At 47.6% G+C, this 22,998-nt stretch overlaps 2 protein-coding genes across 2 annotated transcripts; both read right to left on the bottom strand.

Moving 5' to 3' along the window:
- Positions 1 to 1,718: 1,718 nt before the first annotated feature.
- LOC124224727 (uncharacterized) lies at positions 1,719 to 2,599 on the bottom strand. Its single transcript, XM_046636915.2, has 3 exons — positions 2,569 to 2,599; positions 2,165 to 2,501; positions 1,719 to 2,102 (listed from the first exon to the last, which is right to left on the bottom strand). Exons 1-3 carry the CDS (start codon positions 2,578 to 2,580, stop codon positions 1,849 to 1,851), a joined length of 603 nt encoding a protein of 200 aa, XP_046492871.1. The 5' UTR covers positions 2,581 to 2,599; the 3' UTR covers positions 1,719 to 1,848.
- A 5,635-nt stretch (positions 2,600 to 8,234) lies between these two features.
- Positions 8,235 to 12,263, bottom strand: apd-3 (apidermin 3). Its single transcript, XM_046636914.1, has 4 exons — positions 12,207 to 12,263; positions 10,386 to 10,722; positions 9,951 to 10,298; positions 8,235 to 9,873 (listed from the first exon to the last, which is right to left on the bottom strand). The coding sequence occupies exons 1-4, from the start codon at positions 12,216 to 12,218 to the stop codon at positions 9,650 to 9,652; spliced, it is 921 nt and encodes a 306-aa protein (XP_046492870.1). The 5' UTR covers positions 12,219 to 12,263; the 3' UTR covers positions 8,235 to 9,649.
- Positions 12,264 to 22,998: the final 10,735 nt, after the last annotated feature.

Here is a 22,998-nt window from a genome sequence, read left to right as displayed (position 1 = left end):
ACCCTGCACGAGTGGCCTAAAGCTTGTAAGTTTCTTCCGATTTAATGTATGGAAAAAATGCTTGTCCCGTTTAACGTTATGTGTAAATGTCGATAATTCGTAACTTCGAAGGTAATTGGTCGGTACAAAGCAGCGAGGTAGAGAATTCGAGATGGTTCAATTTACGTTCTAGCGTTAACTTTCGGACACGTAGTGTTTCGTCATAATAACACTGTATACATGGAGAATCACACAAAGTTGGTATGAAATTTGTAACTCGATACAACAGTTATTATCGTTGGTCAAGTTACTCTCCGCTTATGCCACACGTGTTTTCGCGTGTTTCCCATCCCGCCGCCGGTCCGAAATGTGCAACATAAGTGCAGAGTGAAATTCCTGCCTACCCACACGGTCGTTGCAGGTACGTACTCCAGAAATTATCGACACACCGACTTTGCACTTCCCACACGGTGGGTAATTCGAGTTATAGATCCTTTGTTAGCGAGTGCCAAGTGTCAGACACTAACCGCTGCCGTAGGCACGGCACGTAGGTGCCAGAGGTCAGGCGTGGAACGCGCGTGCCGGACGTATTCACCAACAGCCTTCAAGCTCCAGCGACAATGACACTCCGGTTGTAATCGTAGATCAGGAAAATGATCGGTCGCCACGCGCATTGTCGCGGCCACTCAAAACCCTCCCTTCACATGTCGACGCGGCCAGAGCGAGTGGGCGATTGATTGGAACGACTGGCCTTTGCCGTCTCAGCGAGTCGCCAAAAATCGGGGGCCTGAAACGATGAAGAGAACATGCTTTTGGAACATAGCTCGGTTGCGTTTCATCGCCAGATCGCATTACGATTGACAAGCTAGCTTGAGCTCGTTCACGACATTTCATTTTCTATCAAACATTGATCTGACAGAGTGGAAAAAGTGTGGAGATGAATTAGCATTACAGGTATGTTTCCTGGTGGTGACTTTCGCGAAGGAACTTGCAGTTCTTAGCATTTGAAGTTACCAGCCGGAAATGCGCGAGACGGAAGTTGATCGAAAGAAAATATGTAGAAGCCCAGAGAAATTCGATTAAAACAAGGTTCAATCAGGGTGAAACAGCGATCAGGGAGGTGGTACAGTATATTCGGAGACCGTCGCCACTTGGTGCAACCCCAGGAATTCGATCGATGCTGATACGATCAACCGGCACTGCAGTTGTAAACCAGCCGTGCCACACGAGCCCAGCCTTTGCTTGTCGGCTCGTGAGTGCATCGGTCCAGGGCATCTGAATGATGCTAGAATCCACGTTTTACGTTCCAACCAGACGATGGCGGTCTTCTTCTGTTCAGCCCAGCTTCAAACCAGCGAACAGACGGAATATGGTCGAAGCTTCTGACACGAAATGGGAAGTTCCGACGCCTCTCAGGCCACCTCAAATCGCTTAATTGCAGACTGAAAGCTATGACGGAGTAAATTACGCCGAGTGTAAAGGAGCTTTCCACGCTCCGCAGCAATATAGCTGCTTACAAGATAATATACTATTCGCTGTTAATCAGGCATTGCCTATGCGTTATTAATATCGCCACAGGTCGTGACAATTACTGCAGCATGGCTGACTATTCAACGAGAACAAAGAGTATCGGCTCTCTAGATTTACGTCAGCGTATATACTTTCGAATGGTTTCAACGATTATTATGACTAGATAAAGGCGAATGAGATAAACAGTCAATGAACGTACCGGCATCATATTTCAAGTGTAAAAATGCATTTATTCAATGTTTGTTATACAAAAAGACGAGAATCGGAGGTCGAGAAAGGGAACCAAGCCAGGACCAGTCAGTACATTTGTTAAGAGGCTCAGGGGAGGACGCGTGGAAATCACCAGTGACCATGGCCAGCCCATCCATGGCCTAGTCCAGCATGGACTCCAGCTCCGTATCCGGCGCCATGGGTGGAGATGGTGCCAGAAGGTCCCGAGATAACCGCAGACCCAGCGTTGGGTCCAGAGACCGCAGCCGCGCCCGCGTGCGGCCCAGAAATCACCGCCCCGTGACCAACTGGGCCAGCTAGAACCGCTCCATGGACCGCAGGCCCAGCCAAAACAGCCCCGTGTCCAGCTCCTAGTCCGTATCCTACAAAGGTCGATTTCAGTGTCAACGCAGAGTGTTTTGGGTTCGTCGTATCGGACGGTTACCTGCACCAGCCCATCCGGCAGCTCCGTTCCATCCGTGACCCCAGGCTCCGTCCCAGCCTCCGTCAACCCAGGTGGGACCAGCGACGGACCCGGTGACAACCGCGGGCCCGGCGACGCTGCCGGAGACGTGAGCGGGGCCGGCAACAGCTCCGGAAACACGAGCAGGACCGACGACGGGCCCGGCGAGAGATGCGGGGCCCAGATGAGGCCCCGCGACCGAAGCACCGCCAAGGACTGGCCCAGCCAGGCCAACCGCGACGCCGTGGGCGCCACCCCAGACACTCCGACGTTCACGAGGCGTCGCGACGGCCACGGAGACGAGGGCGAGGAGGGCGATCTGGGGGTGAGATTCAGGGAGGAGTTGTTGGTTTTAAAAAATTCGAAGCTTAAACTCGTATACTCACGAAGGCTTTCATGTTGACTGACTGAGCGGTAGTCGAGTGGTGATGGACTCTGGATATCGAACCAAGCTTATATAGGACTCTGGCATCCTGATTCGCGCTCCCACTGATCCCGCGAATAATAATACCTCCGAGGCTCCGCGGTACGGACCGATTGTGTCGGACGGTGGTAACCTCGCCACACCCATTCGCGGCCTGCTGGAAACCGTCCCTTCCGACGGTGAGCGCAGGTTACACGGATGTCGTTGAAGGCCTAAAAAATGTCCTTGCGGCCCGCCGGCGAGGGTAGGAAAACTAGTTTTTACCACCACCCACTTTCAGGCCGCGGAATTTTTCTACGCTCACGATCGGCCGCCACGAACCGCAGTCCACGACTCGCTCGCCTAGGACCAAGTTTCTCGCCGAGTTAAATCCTCGGTAATTATTTTAGCCCCTCGATTCGTGCACGAATTTCAACCTGACTCGGTTACTCGTGGCTCGAATTTACACCGGGTGAAGCACGCGGTCGGTTGCCACAAATTTCTCTCGCTCAATCAGCCGGCTAAAGCTTTGTTTCAAGTTTTCCGAGTTCACGGTTTTTTCATCGGCCGTTTTGTTCCTCCGAAATTAAGCTGGCGCAAACCGTCAATTAAACTCTGCCCAATTGTTGCGACTGACTCGTGGAATTGAAACGTGTCACGATTACCGTCAAGCTTGTTCGAAACGGAGGAGTTGAACCGTACTCGCTGTTAAAAGCGATACCGAACGACAAGTTTACAAGGGGGTTTATAATTTCGGTAATTTTATGCATTCTCGTCATTAACGGCAAGTGCCTGCACACCTCAAAAGGAAGAACAAACCGAGTGTAAAATTGAAACTCACCGTTTCGCAGACGCGTCAATTGCCCGCCTGTTTTCAACTCCGTTTCCAAGGAGGAGGAGAAGGTGGTGATGGTGGGTATAAGGTACGTATAAAGCAGAATATGTCGGACAGCTGGGGGGGTTAGTTTAATTATGAATCGAGCATCTGCGAAGTTACACGCCGTTTTAATTCCTCCAGTGCTACAGCTGAACGAGACTCGTGAATGTATACCTGGGAATTGCCGAATTAATTTAGACGTTCTGAGTCCGAGTCGAGCGCAGTGCCGAGTTAGGCAGTAGCCAGGGCCGTCACGAGCCCCTCGGCGAGGGGTGATTACTCTAGGAATTATTAATCCACTTTATTTTTTGTTCCAGAATTTCCCACTCGAGATACGCGAAGCACTCGCTCCGTCTCTCTCGAATTTTGAGCCTCACCGCCGACATATATCGCCGTAGTATTTGAACGAAATCGACAAACCGGCGAGCAAAAAGCCAATAACAATCGTCGAATATGGCGACCCTCGGCGCCTCTTTAAAGCCGGTAATTAAGAGGGTCGGGCCGTTCTGGGGCTCAGTTTTCTCCCTCAGCTCGGCATTATCCACCTCTTTCTTCGTCCTCGTCCCGACCTTGGACTCCAAATTCTACCTATCTCCTCCGACGCTGGCCTGCGGTGCCCCAGAGGATACGCGGAGAGTATCTGTACAGTTCGTGGAATATCCTCAGCGAGTACCGACAAAGACAAAGTTCGCCGCTACGTCTCGACCTTTACCGTTCTCCTCGATGTTTGCTCCTATTCCCTGCAAACATGCGATGGATGCCTCTTGCCTCTGCGCCCGCAATGCATCGTGCCTTTGTTGCCTTTGTTGTACGAGGAAAGGTTCGATGTCTGGGTTAATAATTCGAGTTCGACGATGAGGAGGAGGAGGAAGGAGCAATGAGATTTCACTGACATTTCAACTCCCTTCTGGTACAATCCGCGAAGCTTGGTAAATAATTGCGATTTTCCCCACACCGGTGAGATTTTTTAATTGAAACGTTCAACGCTCGATATGCTTTTCGGACCTTCGAAATCCTGTCCAGACTTTTCACGCCGTAAAGCAAATACACGGACCGGCGTTAGCGATTCTGTATTAGCGCGTTTCAACCGCCGTCGGATCACTCGGTTATTTCGGAATTATCGACTGCGTTAATTACGCCCTCTTTTATCGAGTTCGCGTGTTGCCCCGCTGCTAAATTAGTGTGACTGCCAATCGACGTTGACCGTTCGTTTGGAAATTTGAGCCGAAGAATTCATTTCGTGTACGATAATTACTTGAATAATTGAATTGTCGCGCGCTTTGTGTGTCTTATTCGTTATCGAGTTTCCAATCATTTCGAATTACCGCACGCAACGACGAACGTCAAACATTTTGATTTCAGGTTCACCCCACATGCAAAAATAGAAGAAAAAAAAAAAAGAGCGCAGCTTTGACGTTAAAACATCATTTCGAAAAGGATCGAGCTCTCGCCATCCTTCCCTGCGATAAATTCACGTGACACTTTGAACGCGGAAACAGAGAGTGACGGAACAGGTATATCGGAATATTACCGCAATTATAGCGGCGTGCCTGTCGTCACTTCGAGGACAAAGTTTTCTCGGCAACCGCGACCTTGATGGAAAGTGCAAACTGCCGAGCAGGAATCTTGCATCGATCGGTGAAAGGGTAGAAATCTCGTGTCGCTTTAAACGAACTCGATTAGCGTAACGATTAATTGCCCTCCCCCCGTCGCGTCTGTAACAGAGTTCATTGAGAGAAAAAGGAGAGGTCCTTTAAGCCGATGAGAGGATCCTGGAAGGAGAAAAAAATTCGTCGAGTGACCCGCCAACTGAGCTTTTCGTCCATAATTGAAGGCGTTCATCCCTCAAGGATGGAAGCCGGTAGAAATTCGCGGTGAAAACTCTTGGCGAAGGACACTTCCGGCCGAGGTACGTGTAGACGCAGGATTCTCCGGAGCGCTCCACTTGAGACTTGAACAAAACTAGAAGAAGAATGCGGCGTATGCAGTGTGCGACTTTACGTCTAAAGCCGTCCGTCGTCTCGCGATCTCCTCGAGAAGCTCAGAGCTTTCTTTTATTCGTGGGCATCTGCTCGAGCAGAATGCCTCAGCCAACATCTAACTCTAGGAGTAACTTGACAAAAGATTTAGAGCTGCGTTATATACGCTACAAAGTTCAAAGAAGCGCTCACCTCTCCTGCCGCGATAGTATTGAACCTGAAATTTTCACTTGGCACTGTTCAACGTCGGACTCGCTTTTCCTGACCGGGAATACGGCGCCATTTCTTCGTCCGTCCGACGTTTCAACGCGCAAATTCATCCCCGGAGCAAGCTCACCGAGCCGTCACTGCTGGCCGAGATGTGGTTTCGGAGCTGTGAAGAGATCCTTTTTTCCTTCGTAGCAAAAACGACGCGGGGCTTTTTTCCGGTCGGCTCGCGCCTGGCCTAAAATCACAGGTTCCGCTGTTCAGGTTTCAATATTGAGTTGGGCCACTGTTCGCTCTCTCGCGCTACTCGTTGTTGTTCATGATTCCGCTAATCCCATTTCCTTTGTTGGCACTTGAGACCGCGAAAGCAGGAACGCTCGAGATCCTCTTAACAGGCCGTTCCTGGAAGTTGGATCAGACAGGCAAGTTCGAGGAGCGAGTATTACTCGATTTCTAATTGCAAAACAGACTCTGCGAATTATTGAGCAAAGGCAAGAAAAGGACGGAGAGGGCGACAAAGAATGGTTCCGTGGCTGCGGTTCTCGAGTGTCCTTCAGCCCGAGTAAGTCGAGCTCAAAAACGACGATATCTCGCGTCCGGTGAGGGTATTCGCGACGGCGTTACCTCCGGCACTGAACCTTGATAATTACAATTTACGATTTGACGGGAAACCCGCGGTCGGCGTCACATTCCGTCTGCGGTGAACCGGGAGCCAGTAATTCACAGCGTAACGCGTACCGCCGCACCGTCGCGTCGCTGGGTACAGTGTCACCTGTCCGTGTAATTTCGGTGGTTAAACTGCAAATGGAAACAGAAGGTCGAGCCGAATCGAGTAAATCATCCTACGTTTCCGCCGCTCCTCGAAGGACTTCGCAGCAAAAGCTCCGGGGACTTTCCACCCTGGCTAAGCACTCCCAGAGAGCGCTTCGCGGGAACCAAATTGATAAAGCTGTTTACTCTCCCATTCCAGGCCCACCTCGACGCCACGCCGTTCGTGTCGAGGCTTCGCGCTTTCATGGATAATGACAACGCGAGATCAGACCGCGGGACAAATTCGCCAGTCATCCGGCGTGGAAAAGAGAACTGACGGACGGACGGCTCGCGCCATCAGCTTTATCAGCCTGGCCTGAGGTTGAGTGCCGCGACAATTTCTTGACGCGCTTTGGCTTAATGCACTCCGGCGCATCTGCATTATTTTTTGTCACTGTAAGCGTCTGCAGGAAGCTTGCTGCTCTGAAATGCAGGCGATATTTCAGCAGCCTCCCATCTCTATGGTAATCAAACTTACAACGGAGGCTGTGAACCCTGGTTCGTGTTTCAGCTTCGTCAACGAAGCAGACTAGAAATCGTGCCGTGTGAAGCTTGAGTAAGCCTGCGGCTTCGTTCAGTGACCTTGGAAATTTCGAGAACGAAACTGATCGAACTCGACGTTCACCGTAAAACGTTGGTGAGCTTTTTGTAGTCATTTCTAGGAACATGTTTTGAGGTCCCGTTCGTCGAAATAAAAACTTTTCTGATACCTGAAGTGGAGCTTTAATGCACCCGTTACGGTGAAATACGGGGAAACTAATTTCGCTATCACCGGCTAATCGAGTTTGTGTAATTGGCGGTACTTTTTCGTGGCTAAAACCTGTCGCGTCTGCAGAAACGGTACGAAACATGTCGCGGGTCGAATTGAATCTTTTTCGAGAGTTCTTGGTTAATTTTTTTTTCTCAAGTTTTCTTCGATACAACCACGAACTCGATTCTATTCTCGCCAAGCTCTCGGAGATATTCGCGGTGAAATTTGCAGCGGGGTCGCCTAAGTCCAAATCGAATAAAGAGAATGAAAGTTTCACCGCGAGAAGCGAGAGTCTCCCTCAAACTTTTCTCGAACTTGATTCAAAATTTTCTGATTACGCACAGACCGCGCGATAATTTTTGGGGGTTAAATCTGGGTCAGGTGGCAGGGGTTAAAGGAAACGAACGCCGCAGGTGGTGATATTAATTCTAAGCAAATAATCCTTTATGAATTATTAATATATTCTCCGATCCACTCCCAAGGCTATATATTTTATACAATATATACATGCACATAGTACATAAAGTAAGAATCTCTCCTTCTCTCTATTCCTCTCTCAGGTTTGCGACTTATACGAGTGAAAAATGAGACGCGACTCACTCATTGTCGGTTCTCCCGAAAAGCTCCCCCAGCTTTGGAATTATTATACGTCACTCAATTTTTTATCATCCAGATTCTCGGAGCGGCGCATTTGTCGTCTAGGAGCTTATCGACCGCCCAAACTTCTCCTCACGCCGCCTACCCTGACTGAAATCTCGTACCATCTTCATCGTAGCTTTGCAGTCCCACGATTCTAAGTATCAGAACGTAGGTGTTACATTTCCGCCGCATGTTCACTGACAATCAGACCGAACAGCGAATACCATGCCACGAATGCTCGATTGGCTTTCGCAGTGAAATATTTGATTCAGTCGATTTTCGTGTCAGATCATGTTTGTCAACCATTGGGACCACCGTGGGTGGATCGGTGGATGCGACGGTTGAGTCGAGCGCCGAGGAGAACGGAGAGAATACACATCGACATGTTGAGTTTTAAATACTGATGCTTTATTTTTATATAAAGTATTGTATAAATGTATAAACGCTATAAATACGTGGTATCTATCTATGGTGGTGGTGGTGGTGGTGGGGTGCTAGTCGTGATCGCAAAAAGAGGGTGAGACGAGGGCGAGGGTCGGGCGGGGTCGGGGGCCGGCGGCGGGAGGTGATGCGCCTTCTATGTACATTAGTTCGTTCCCAATCGAACGGCTGACCTACCATTGGCTTCTACCGGTAGCCATTTTTTCACTTGCGTGTTTACCTTTTCGTCCGTGCACTACAATATTATACACGGTACATACGCGCGTTGTTTCGGGGGATGTTTCAGTTTGACGGGGGAGTGTTTATAGCGTGCGTGTATACATATAAATACATATATACATAGGTATATATAAATGTGTATTTATGTATATTGTGTATGAGCAAAAAAAATCACCAAATATATACATGTACACACACATATATACATATATATATATATACACATATACACAGTTGTATAAAAATGTGCGTAGCCGAGTATGTGAATACGTATTATAGTAATAATATAATAATAGTTTAAGAAAAAGATGTATGCGGTGCGGCAGTGAGTACATGTAATAACAACATTGAAGAATACGATGTAGAGAATTGAGATTATGAGGTATCCTTCCGAGCGAGATACTTATTACGATATTATATAATATACGTGGGTAGGCTTGAGGCAAGATAGAGAGAGAGAGATAGAGAGAGAGAGAATCAGAGAGACGAAGAGTAAGAGAATATTGCAAAAGATGGAACACCGAGAGATTCGGAACCGGAAGATACGGAGAATTGAATGGACAGAGAGATTTGAGAAGAGAGAAGACGGAACGGAATAGAGAGAGAGAGATATATAGAGAGAGAGAGAAAATCGACAGTGGAAGAACACGGGGAGAGACTGATCCGCAGAAGCGCGAAGAAATATCGAAAACCCGTGAGGAGCAACGCGGCTGGTGTTCAGAAAATAGAACGCGCCCGGTTGTTCGGGTTTCGACGGATGGTCGATGCGCCTGAGCCGTAACTTGTCCACTGTTCACACTGTGCACTCTCTCGTTATCCCTTTTTCAGCTAAACTCAGCCGGTCTCTCGTCCGTTCCCCGTACGAGCGTTACGACGGAGTTCTCGAATGTCGCCGTTCCTCTCCAACGATCCTCCTGCTCCTCCCGCTCCTCCTCGTTCTCCGATTCTCTTCGCGGTCCTCATCCTCGTCGCGTCGAAGAAGAGGCCGAGGACGCTTCCGCTGCCCCCTCCACCCTCCCCCCTCCCTCCCCCGCGGGTAAAATTGCAGCGCGTGATGAACAACCGGTAGTGCAGTGATGATTGGTGTGTGTGTGTGTGTGCCGCCGTCGCCGAGCCGAGATCGCTTGTCCGTTAAGACCGTCTACCACTTGCCGTGACCGATGGAAACTGGGGCCGGGATGATGGCTCCGTGGGAACCGAGTCCGGCGTGGATGGCTCCGGAGGGTCCGTTGATCACGGCGACTCCGGCGTCGTGGCCGCCGATTCCACCGGCGATTCCTGGGCCTCCGCCGACGACGGCGATGGCACCGGGTCCTCCGTATCCTCCGCCGAGTCCGAAACCGCCACCTCCGCCAAGGGCGATACCTACAGGGGCGAAAAACCGAGGGTCGTTAGCGGAGGCTCGACCGAGCGTCGAGCTTCGACCGTCGTGGGAGACTCACCAGCGCCTCCAAGACCTCCGGGAGCGGCGGCGGCGGCGGAGCCGGAGCTACCGTCGTCACCGTTGATTCCACCGGATCCGGCGTAGAAGGCGACTCCGCCGTAGCTGGGTCCGACCAGGTTAGCGGTCGCCTGGGATGGTCCTACGAGGGTGGCGGTTCCCTGGGATGGTCCTACCAGGGTCGAGGGTCCGGCGGCGGGTCCTACGAGGCTTGAGGGTCCGGTACGGGGTCCACCGATGGATTTGGCTCCCTCCTGGGGTCCGACGAGGTCAGACGGTCCGCTCTGGGGTCCGACGTTGGCCTTGGGTCCCTCCGCGGGTCCGATGTCGGACCTACCACCGGTCACTCCTGGGGAAAAACGAGGGGTTAGGCACGGCGCGAAAGGCTCGGAGAGGTCGCGAGTGAGGTCGGATCCTCGTATTTCGGTCGACCCACCACCAGAGACGATCTGTTGAACTCCCGCAGCGCCAGCAGCGGCCGCTGCTCCGGCCGCGTAGCTGGCTCCTAGACCACCGCTTCCCAAGCTTGAGGCTCCGCCTTGGAGAGAAGCTGCGGTACCGGCTCCGGCTGCGAGTCCGCCGCTGAGACCGGCGCCTCCGTGTCCGGCGTATCCGCCTCCGTAGCCTCCGTAGCCTCCACCAAGGCCTCCGTGTCCGCCGCTGACGAGGGCGATGCCGGCACCGTGGCCGCCGCCGTGTCCACCGTAGGAGATGACTGGTCCGTGGGCGATGCCGGCGCGAGCTGTCGCCACTGCCAGACAGGCGAACACAATCTGGAACAGCGAGGTTTCCCGGTTTCGTTGCAGATACGCAGGCAGATGAGGGAAGGTTGGCTGGTTCTCCAGAGCCTCGCTTTCACCGACGTCGCGAGGATCGCGTGTCGGGACGAGAAAACCGGGTGAATTTCTATCGGCGAACGAGGAGGGAGGGCGGCGTGTCGCGGCGATGATGCAACGTTTCGTAACTCGAGCTAATGCCCGGCTACCGTGCCTCTTGCATTTTTCCCGTCAGCTCGGTGCGGCCGAGCCGATTTTCAGCGCCGTTCTCGATCTTACACCACGCCCCGATTCCGCATCGGGATTCCGTATTAGGTGAAAAATTCTTTCCGATCCAGTTTTACGGATCGGGGCAAACCGCGAGAGCCGGCCAACTAACTAACCAGTTGGCACACTCGGGAGCTCCAGGCTAGTCGCGCAAAAAATATTACTCACTCGATATTTTCCATTCCCGTCGTTAAACTTTCGCGACGTCGGGGGAAAAGCGAGTCTACCGTAGTAGATTATATCACCGTCCGTGTAACGGTTCCGCATAATTCATTCCCGGCGTGTAACAAACGTCGGAGAAAAGTGACGCTTGTTTCTCCGCTGCTCTCTATAATATTACATTTTGCAACCGACGGGTGCGGCTTTCTTCGTTTCGCCACGTCAAACTGCAGCTACTCGGACTCGATTCTCTCGCACGATTCTACATGTAAGATGTTGCGTTTAGAAAGGAAGTCATCCCGGCTTATTAACACTCGAACGATATTCTTCTCGACCACCCGCGGCTATCCCGGCGTCAAACTTGTCGCTCTCGATTGCGGATCACTGAGAAACACGCGTGTAACAGTCGGATACAAATGTCGTGAGAGACCGACGGCTTTGCCCGACGTTACCGTATGCACGTTCGGATACACGATATACCCGCGAATAAACTTTCACGTCCTTTCTCGCTAATGCAACGGTGCACCAAAGGTGTTATTTACTCTCCCGGAAGCCGGAGGCTGAGCTCTATTGTTCCGCAATGCCGCGGCGATTTGAAATTTGCTCAAAATCAGACGAAACCGAAGCGATTTTTGCGGTTCTCGGTAAATAAACGCAGTGAATTTTTAAAACGACGAAAGCGACGTTTCCCAGTTTGATACTTTGATACTTTCCGGATTTCGTTTCGGGTTCAAGGGTTCACCCGTAATCGTATGTATATGTATATGTATATATATGTATACATGGAGACCAATTTTATTGACCGGTAGTAAAAAGTTTTGCGACCGAAGGAATAATATCGGGTATTCGAGGTATAGAAGCGAAGTTTACAACCGCGGTGCAGCGATACAAAACGAGGAATAAAGTCTATCGAAAAATGAAGTAAAATTGAAAACTGCCGTTGTAAAAAGGGCCAGCGGCTCGTTACCGCGGTGATTTTGAAATTTCGCGAAAAGCGGCTTCAGGCAGAACGGTCCCGGATAATATTCGCCGTGCGAGAAGGCCCGAATACTCACAAAGGCCTTCATGTTTGGTGAGTGTGTGGTGGTGGTTGGGCTGCTAGTCCGGTGAATGACTGACTTGGGCTGGGTCGGTGGGCCTTATATACTCCCTAGTCAACGCGAGCCACGCCGGCCACGCTCCACAATCACCATCCTTTCGAAAGCCTCACTATCCCACCCCCCTGCCTCCGCCCCAGAAAAACTAACTATAATCCTCCGAGGTTGGTTAGCCGCCACCGCGAAGGTGGCGGGTTCCCGGCTCCCTTCCCTCCGTCGCGTTGCTTCCATATCGCCGATCGGCCGGACCGACCGGACCGGGTCACCTATGACGATTTCCGAAGGCGTGGTTGCGGCCGTTACGCGCCTACCGCGCCCGTCGCCGACTGCAACCTCTGCAGGTGTAGGTACCCTCAAATTGGGAAACTCGCGACTAAGGATTATGCAGATTTACGCTGCATTCTGACTGACGCAATTACCCGCCGCGCTTGCGCTTTTCCCATACTTGCGGACAACGTTTTTCACGCTTTTATCCCGCGCCGCTCGATTCTGACGGCCAAACTCTAGTCGTCCGATTCTCTCGACGTTTTTCTCGAAACTCGTCGTCAAAGTTGTTGAATCTCAGAAAAAGTGGAAGACGCTCTGGTCATGGTCGCGCGTATCTACGTCTATTGCAGAAAAGGCTGTTTTCTTTCGTCACCGTCCGAGTCTCAGTCTTCTATCGAATTTGGTGATTCACAGCTGCTCTATTTCTTGCTCAAACGAATACTCCAGAACTCCTTTCTACGACTCGACTAATCATTTCAGAGTGGAAATTATTCGTAGAGAGTAGCGAGCTGGTACGGTTCGTGCGAACGTTGTACAAAATTTCGCGTCGGCACATTGTGGAGAATTCATTTACCAACGATAAGGCAAGTCTTTATTTGCTCGAACCGAAAAAGATAATTTGTCGAAATTTGACAGCCTAAATTTTTACCCACTCGACACAGAGTTTTTCCATTTCATTCCAGCATTTTTCACTCCAAGGCTTCATATTCTGTTTCAGATAATTACGAAACACTTTTGCGGTCGGTATTTTATAGACCGGATGTAGGGATTATGACCGATCCAAAATTGCGATATTCGGTCGTCGTGCCGAGGACGTTATTCTGCGCTGTTACAAATGACGGCTGAGAGTTTTCGTAGGAAAGGCAAGGCCATCAGGAATTTTACCGAGGAAGCAGCGGCCCAGAGTTTCATCATCGTAATCATCTCCGTCTTCTTATATTCACCGTTTTATAGGTTCTGATATCGCCGCATTAAAGGATTTAAAACGCGATTTACGTTCAAGATGGAGAGCCGGGAGTTGTGAGCCGCCTTTTCCAAGATATCTAACAATGTGTGGTTACCTTGGCACGGATAGAAGTCCAATGCAGCCACCAATCAGGTTCGGAACTACACATCGTTAGTAACTAGGAGATGGTTGCATAAGCGGTGCATAAAATGGCCATTTTCTTTCCCATTATTCTCATTATATTCCTCAGGTTCATTTTTTTCCTTCTTCTTCTTTCAATTTTTTGCATTCAATACCACAAGAGCCGGATAATTAGTCGGTGTTACCGGTGTGATTACAAAGCCACAAGGCTCTCCTCTCTCTCTCTCTCGCTTTATAATAATTCACATTCGTTATACATTTCATACCCGCAGAGAAATATACACGGACGATCCGTCTCGGTACGAGATATATAAATATGATAATCCCCGCGTCTTTGTTTAGAAAGCAAGCGGCGGTCGTGAAAAACGGCCCGTTCTTTAATCTCCGAGGCAGAAGGCTCGGGCGGTTATTTTTTTGATAAAACCGGACGGTCGGAGGGTGGAGATCGGAAAGAAGCCGAAAATTCTTCGGAATATCGCATCGGCGGGTAGGAAAGAGCGCCGCTTAATCGAACCGATTAACGAGCGTGCTCTATCGCAACTTAAAAGGTAAACGACTAAAAAGCTTGACGGCCTCAAGTGACCCCGACGACCTGAATTCTTTCAGAAATAAATTGCCTCCCGGAGGCACGTATGCAACTCGCTCATTTTGCACGAATTCAGCTGCGCTCGCCTCAAGCGCTCCGTATAATCCGCATTTTCCACGCAACGTTGAAACCCGATTTTTCCCACCGTTTCGGAGTCGATATCCGGCAGTTCAGCCCTAGTACCCATTTTGCAAAGGCAAAGGCGGCGAGATCCTCTCGGAGACGAGGCGGCCACCTGTTGACTCTCCGTTTTCGATTTCCCGCGATCGTTCGCGAAAGCACTTCTGCCACCTATCCGAGCATCCTCGTTTGTCTAAATTACGCGGCTCGACGGTTCCGAGTTATTATTTTCTGTCGTTACACGCTTGCATGTGCATCGCGCGCACCGGAAAACCCGGCAGCGGTTAATCGGACGCCTGGAATCGAGCCGTGCCTCGGCTTCCGGGTCTCGTTTCGTTTCTCGGTTCCCCTTTCGTGCAACAACTTGCGTCGCAATTTTGCGGACAATCCTGCGGGACTAACCTTGGCATTAATGCTCGTCGAGCGTTCCTCGTCAAGCCATCTTTTCAACACTGACAACCGCATTTTCACCCCTGCGTAATTTTCGTTCGTTCGAGGAAAGACGTCGATCAGAAGCGTCGAGCGATTCAGCAGCGCTGATCGAATGCACGGGAATTATCGTCGCCATTTACGTAAGCATTTGTGCAGAAATTTTTTTGCCTGAACCATCACGGGCGTCAGATTATTCGTCTTATTTTAATCAAGACTCTTCGATTATTATTGGTGATTAAGAATATTTCAAATCGTGATTAATTCCCTGAGCAATAAACCCGCCGATCCGATTCATGCACCGTTAGATTTTTACCCCCGCCAGGACGAAATCCTGCTCCGAGCAAGAAACGCCGTTTACGATCATTTGTTCAGATATTTCAGGCAATAATTGTACATTTTAAAATGGCCGAGTCGAACTGCAGCTGGCAAATACACCGCAGCTCGTAAGGCTAGCGTACAGATAATAGCTGAGCGCAACTACAATGCATGATGGTGGTGTGCTCGCCGTTCTCTGTGACTCAGTGTGCGTGAATAGCGTTAGAACTTTGTCTTACCTACGGGTATGCAAATAATAAATATAAGAGAATAAACCGTTCCCATGAATCTCCCGACGATTTCATGAATAACGTTTCACCCGTTTTCACATCCTTGTTACATGTATTACGTAAAAAATACAACTACCACAGCTCAGTCGTTATTTTTGCCACGGATAAAAACGTGCTGCGGATAATTCAATCCGTTTAACTTGATCGGCTAATTCACTTCCACAACGACGGTTTTTCCAAAGGTTGGTAAAAATAAATTAATAGATTTTAAAAATAGTAAAAAAAAATGATCACTTTTATGCAACGTGAGAGAGAATATCTTCCAAACCGGAAATAGCTTCGTCTCCGGAAATGGAGTTATAACGATGCTATCGGAGGCTGTGTGAGCCGGTTTAATCCCAACGAATTTTCTGTACTCGTCTAATTTAGTCGCCGTTTGAAAGGAAACTTCGATATGATCGTCGAATCGGAAAGTGAAAATTTTCTCGTCAATAAAATCAATTCAATTAATTGGTTACCGATTAATGATTCGATACTAAAAGATGGTGATGAAATTTTCCGGAAGCTTACGTCGACTGATCTGTTTTCTAAAAGAAGCAAATAATTGAAAAAGCTTGTTTAGGATTCATGATAGTTCAAAATTGCAACTCACATTTTCATGAAGTTTTAGTTTCTTTGCAAACGATTTTCATTTGAAAATTCGTCAAATCTAATTACACCAATTACTTCGTAATACCGAGACTAATGAATGGATTTTCTTGGAAATAGGCGCAATGGAAGTACGAAATTCCGTTTTTAGGGTGGGCATAAAAAAGCAGAATGACCATATAATAGAAGGATCATGATATACAACTTTCAAAGACGTGAAAAATCAATAGAATCGCAAAACTCAGAGCGTTGGAAATACAGAAAAGTGAAAATGTATAAGCGCAAAATTGTATGTAGAAGGAATTCAGGACTCAGAATATAATGACGATTCTACGCCTCGCGCTACTACATTCTCATTCATTCTCTATTTTTCTTTTCTTCACTATACTTGACCGCTGTATATTTTGAAATTCATTGATTCAGATTGAGATAGCTCTTTGAGAATTCGAGTTTTCACTTTTCCGTGCATCGCCTCTGGTTATCGAGGATTCAAAATACAGTAAACCTACGTTTCGAAATTCTACGAACCAGATTTTCATCTGTATTTAAAAATCGAATACATTGACTTCTTCATCGATCTTAGGATCCGATTACTTTTCTATTCCTTTATTCGAAGTATCCGCGAATCAGATTCTCGTCTCTTTGAAAATCCGACCTTTGATCGACCCTTCGTATCCCAGAGTCAAGCCATTCTACTTTTTGACCCCGGCCCAGTTTCCTAGACGACAATCAATCGGTGTGTGGGAGGCAGCGACTCCTCGACGTCGGCTCGAAGGTGGACGCGGATGAAATGCAGCCGCAATTGCACAGCGGCTACAGCGCAGCTCGAAAGTCGGTTATGCAATAGGTGGAGCAGGCGAGCCGCGGCTCGTTCTACTCGGTTTACCGATACGAATGCGGCCGTCCGTCTATCCGTGCACGCGTTAGAACGAACCGCGTGGGCTACGGCCGTCCGCAAGACGCTTCCGTGTTCCCGGATCGAAAAACCGGGGTCGCTTGACCCGCTGGATTTGTCGCAAAAACCGAGAGAAATTGAGAAAAAAAAAACAAAAAACAAGTGACCCGCCGAATTTCGGCGATTTAAACACCTTTCGTTTACCCAGGTATTTCGATTCCTTTTGCTTTTCTGGCTTCTGGCCAAAACCGGGACATTTTTTTTTCCCCGTATGGTTTTCCTGCTCGATCTGTACATCCGCCTGTTTTTATCGCCAAACTACAGTGTCGAAAGTTTAATTGAATCTGTTCGATCGGTTTCAGTCCCTCAGGTTTCACCAACTTTTTTTTCTTCTCCTAAAATTTTTCGTCCACACTTTTTGCGAGTTTGATTTTCAGATTCGGGAAGATTTGCTTCTGTTAAAAATTTACCAAATTATTGGATCCAATTTCTTTAGACGACGTTTATCGCGATATTTGTTACGGAATGATCATCGTTTCGGAATTACGGAAATACGAGAACTTAGCGATATCCAAGCGTCAAATCTTAGGCTGATATTCTAGAACGAATAGCGAAGAAACAGATCATTTTCAGACATCACGCTTAAGACGTATATTCCTCGGGTAAATAAAACAGAGTATATTACGGTAAACGGAAGCACCGAGAGCTGAGCAATTCTCGGCAAAATGAGTGTGTATATTATAATATGCTCGCAGGCGAAGGTGTTTCATACATATAAATATACTATATATAATATTTTCCAGGTGAAACTGAGTTTACATTAAGTGTAATATGTACGTATAAACATATAGATGTAATACCTAGGTAAACGGTCTTGCGTGGAAATAATAATATTCTCGCTTGGAGAATCGACGCAACACGTTACTCGAGAATTTTATTTTCTCCTTACGATTAAAGATAATGGATTCTAGATTCGGCGCCAATTTACAACTATGTATTTCCCTTTCAGCCGCTTCGTAACTGGCCATCTTGCACACGCAGCGATTACATTGCAGCACTCGAGACGGCTAATGAGCCTCGAGTAAAAACGTGAGAGGATTTTTACTCCTCGATCAAATTTAATCGATCGAACGCGCAATTCGCGCTATGCAGCGAAATCATGCCGCGTCTATTCTATTCAACTAGCCGGTGAATGTGAATGGCTTTATGTAACAAACTCGGTAGAAAAGAGTGTAATAATAATTTTCGCAGTGGAAATATTTCCGCAAATGAAACATCACATTTTCTCTTGTCTCTCTTTCTCTCTACTTTCCGCGGTTGAATTTTCAGTCCCTGTGAAAAGGTAGCCGAGAAGTGAAACTCGTTAAGACGACTTGGCGTTTTTGGCAAACGAAGGTCTGAAGGGCCGCAAATTTCACAGCGTAAACACGATACGCAAGCGCAGCAAAGAAACCACGTCCGAGAATATTTTAATTATTACGCCATGGTTTTTACCGAGAAACTCGTTGTAAGTTGAGGAGAAAAGTTTAGACGTTATTTTTTTACCACAACTGTGCGGAATGAAAACTTCTCCGACTTTTGAATGTCGCTTCTAGTTTCTGCTCTTTCCGATTCTTTCTTCTCTTATGCGTGCGTCCTATTCGCCAAACGACGCGTTTACATCTGTGCGCTGCGTCGACTTCAGAACGCTAAATCGCAACCAGGGCCACGGGGCGTATAAGCGCTCTGCAAATGTTAAATAATAACGACATTCCTGCCGAGCTCGGCTTTGGACATATAAAGAGCGCGCGCTAGCCGAGCTGCTTTATCCGGTCGACGACAGTCGGCTGGCTGCCATCGGGGAACAAACTTCTCTCGATTCCGAAAGCCGATTTTTATACCTAGTAAGAAACCAACGCAACCACGTCGAATATTTTCTTGATAATTGACAAAGACGAACAAATCACGCATTCTTATTCCGAAGAGATTCAACCGATCGATTCGACAATTAACCTCGATCTTGGTCGACCCTTCGATTCTTAAGTTTTTCATTCTAATGACAAATCGTGGAACAACTCACGAAACCATACCATTACTGGTCAATTTTAAGGGGAAAAACATAATAAATTCCCACAAACCCACGTTCATCGAATTTTACAATTTTTGGGTAAATTAAAAGAAAAAGATGAAAAACTTTAAAACTCTTTTCATTCCGTATTTTTAAACTAAAGTAATGAGAAATTGGTCAAATTTCGGCATTGAAATCTGAAACCACCCTTTTTCGAATACAGTTTTTTTTTTTTTAATCCAGTGTCTGCAGAGATACGATCAGAATACAAATGGAAATTATTTGTGCGATGAACCAGCGACTTGAACGTACGATAGTTCTTTCTACGACTGCGAATATTCTAGCGGATCGTTTTCCGCGTGGCGGAAAGTCTGCGATTATAGGACTGCGCAATATCGGATCGACGAAATCCACGAAATTATCCGAAATCGTCAACCGGAAACTCAGTTTGCATGCGACGGACGAAAATGAGGGAACGTTAACTATCCCGTAGAATCGATAAAATTATCGCTCCGCAGTCTAAACTGTATAATGCGGCTCATTTGTTAAAGTGCCAATTGTATAATTGACTGATAGATAGATTAGAGATAATTTGTCGGCGATCGTGACACGCGTCGATACGTTTCAACAAAATATCGTAAGCGTGTTCGGCGGTATCGGAGGATTACGCATACAGTTGGATAGAAAACATATTTCGCAGGCGAAATTTGCCGATCCGGAATAAACTCGCTCGTTATACGCGGGCCATTCTCATTTTCCGCGACTCAACTTCCGCCGTTTAAAACTTGGATAATCATAAGAGAAGGGATATAGTTTTAAGCAGACCATTACGATTTCCGGCCAATTACTCCAGGCTCCCCTGTTCCTTTCTTTCTTCCTTCCGTCCTTCCTTTCTTTCTTCTTTTGGCGAGTTATCCGGCTTGCCAAAATGCAAGCATGCACCGTGGAAGCGCCGATTGCGGATTTCCGCTTACGAAGCGCGAGCGCTGCAGTTGCCCACATGCTCACCTTCGCCCCGGTGCATTCTGGGATGCAGCGTCGAGACGCCGGGCTTCGCAGACGTCTGAATGCCCGTCTCCACGAGGGATAAAAAATTGGCTCGGCCGTAGAAACTTGCCACTAATCTGTTTACGTGACCCGGCGAGTCGGTTCATCAGCATACTCAGCAGCGATGGCCACTGAGCTAAAAATAATCGGTGCATCGATTAATCGATTCCAAAAACAATCGAACATGACTCGGGTGAATCGGAAAAAATCAATGGATCAATCGATTGTTTCGTATTTCATTAAAATCGTGTGTTTGAAACGAAAATTTTGTAAATTTCAGTGCGTAGTCTTAACAGCGGAAAAGTTTTTTGATGGCTTATAGTTATTTCACTAATTATATCAAACAGGCACTTGGTAAGTAAGACAGTGATAGTAATCGATGCATTAATCATATAAATCGATATTGTACTGCGTCGTTCGTGGGAATGAAAAACAAAAACTGATTGTTAGGAAAAATAATCGAGTCGGTCGATTAATTGGGTTTTAAAAATAAACGATCATTTCCGGTCAATATTAGCATACCGCAGTCGATTTCCGGGCGTGACATATTTTCGCGAGTCATTTTTACCCTCTTCTTCGAATTTTACGCCCCGTTAAAGCCGGTTTTAAACCGACTCCTGTTTATCGGTCGCTGATAACTGGACCTCGATCTATTTATCTATCCTTTCCAATTAGCCATCCGGGTGTGACGCCGTTATTCTGTCCCATATATACTCTACATTCGTTATCCCGCAGATGCATTAAAGCGCGCTTTCACCTCTCTCCGTCTTGAGCTTATCACCAGCTCCGTTATCAACCGACAAAATCAGGTTCCATTCACACCCATGCTTCGATCAGCGGTAAAACCGATCGTTGAATCGTTGTTTACTGTCACGGATAGAATCCGGCCTGAAAGATTTTTCAAGCCCTGAAACAAAACTATTTGCTCTCGTCAAAATTTCGCTTTTACATCATCCTAGTCCTCTTTCTCCGAGGTAGGAAAAAACACTGAAAAGATATATCATATGCACCCCCGGTTGAATAAAAGACTGACGAAGTCACCCGCCTCGCTCCGTGATTAATGACACCGTGATAATAATCATTCAACTGGATACACAGCGAGGAGAAGAATTAAAGCAGCGACTTGAGACGGGACGAAATTTTTTTTTTTTTTTTGTTTTTTTCTATTCTCTTTTTTCACCGGTTCATGACGTAATTAATCTCATCTCTAGCGGAAAGGTGGAAGGTGAAAACGAGCCGGTACCGCAGATCTCGTGGGAATTTCATCCCCTCGAAAAAAGGGCGTAAAAAATTTGTCGAAAACGCCTAAAGCTCTCGGTACTTGCAACGTGATATCGTGACGGTTTACGAGGAGGATGGAAGCACGCTGCTCAAGACTCGGAAACTGCAACACGAAGCGCGTTTATGACGAGCCGGTGATTACGTCACCGATATCACTGTCATTATCGGTGCTCGTTATTATTGCACGGTTCGGAAGCAGGAGACGCGCCATCATCGCCGGTGACGATCATAAGCGACGCTTTACCTACGGGAAGCACCAGCCGGAAGCGAAACTCATACCGATATTCCGACGACTCGATTACTCGAAACAACGATCGATTCCCCGATGATTACAGCTCTGGAAGTGGACGGAGCCTGCGTTAAGCCAGCTGCTGCATATCTGCGAATGCATCTGGAAAATTGCTAAGACGATAGAGTATGAAAATTGGCGTAATTCTCCGGTCTTGAACGCAATTTTGCCCCATTCGTCGGAGTTGGAAACGTTTGAAAATAAAACGATACAAGTTAAAATATAACGAAACCTGCCGATTTCCTTCTCGGATTTTACTGCACCTGAGTTTAATTTGCGCGTGCTTGTGTATGTGTGTGTGTGTGGAGGACTTTTCTTATCGGTGATAGAACGGACTCGGAGCAACCTTGCAGTCGCGGAATAATTAATAGGGCAGCTGTTAGATAGCTGCACGAGTTGCGCAAATCAGCCGGCCTGTTAGCCTGTCCTGTAAGTCGATGGTAATCGAAAGGAGCCAGAATCCTCCCGCGGAAAATCGTACGCAATAAAAGCCGCGCGATTCCCATGATCCTACAACGTGGATCCTCGGTAAAGGTCAGCCCGCATGCACGATGTGAAGAAATTGTACTGATCTTAAAACGAGGAGCGGTGCAGGAGGAATCCGAAGTTTAATCGACGCGCGTATTTATCGCCTCCTCGATCCTCCTTTCACGCAGTGGGGATGAAAAGAAGAAAGGATTTACCTCGCCGATCGTAAATCGAGAATAGCCGTTGTACCTACACCCGTTTACCAACATAATGTCGACGAGAAATTTTCCAGTGCCATTCAACTCGCGCCTAACAGGTATTCACAGCTGATACAACCCGACGCCAGTCGGTATCTTATTTTAACACGGCGCAGATACTGCGGAGTAACGAGCGAAATTCACAATTTTCATCTCGAAGCAATTGCGTCCTCGGAAAGCTGCTGGACCGACTTTGATTAATCATGGGAAACTACTATCGTCACAATCGTATACGTTACTAGACAGAATTTAATCAGCCGGGAGTGAAGGTCCTTTCAGACTACGAGGACTCGGCCCTTGTGCGATGCTTCGAGCTTCAAAGGGCTCCGCGAATTGCAAATCCTTCATAACGCGATGCGCTCAATCTGTTAATCTCGGATCTCTCGTCGTTTCCGTTACCTGTGCAGTTGATACTCCGCAGTCGCGAAACAAGGAATGAAAAGATATTTATTGCGCAAAAGAGTTGGTAATTTACAAATTTTACAAATTCGGCGCAGCGTCGTAAATTACTATGTATTTGTCTTAAATTTACAATAAAATTCTTTTTATTTCGCTCAAGTTTATAGTAAAAACACAAAAAAGTAATTCGAATTTACTACGTCGTGTAATAAATTTGTTGCATTTGTAAACTGAAGACACGATAAATGTATGGTGGATTCACTGTTTCGTGTCCGATTAAAACTTTCGATACAGTATAGAAACTTCCGTATAGAAATTTTTAACAGTGTTGAATTACCTCATTTTACAGATCGATGAAGCACGCAACAGCTGATCAGTTGTT

This window comes from Neodiprion pinetum, chromosome 1 (assembly GCF_021155775.2).
Source record: "Neodiprion pinetum isolate iyNeoPine1 chromosome 1, iyNeoPine1.2, whole genome shotgun sequence".
Taxonomy (NCBI): domain Eukaryota; kingdom Metazoa; phylum Arthropoda; class Insecta; order Hymenoptera; family Diprionidae; genus Neodiprion; species Neodiprion pinetum.
The sequence above is the reverse complement of the archived record's forward strand: the minus strand, read 5'-3'. Positions and strand labels throughout refer to the sequence as shown.

Coding starts and splice junctions, on each gene's coding strand:
- LOC124224727 (XM_046636915.2), bottom strand. Junction 2,103..2,164: donor TGCCGGATGGGCTGGTGCAG/GTAACCGTCCGA, acceptor CGACCTTTGTAG/GATACGGACTAGGAGCTGGA.
- apd-3 (XM_046636914.1), bottom strand. Junction 10,299..10,385: donor TCAACAGATCGTCTCTGGTG/GTGGGTCGACCG, acceptor GTTTTTCCCCAG/GAGTGACCGGTGGTAGGTCC. Junction 9,874..9,950: donor CGGAGGTCTTGGAGGCGCTG/GTGAGTCTCCCA, acceptor TCGCCCCTGTAG/GTATCGCCCTTGGCGGAGGT.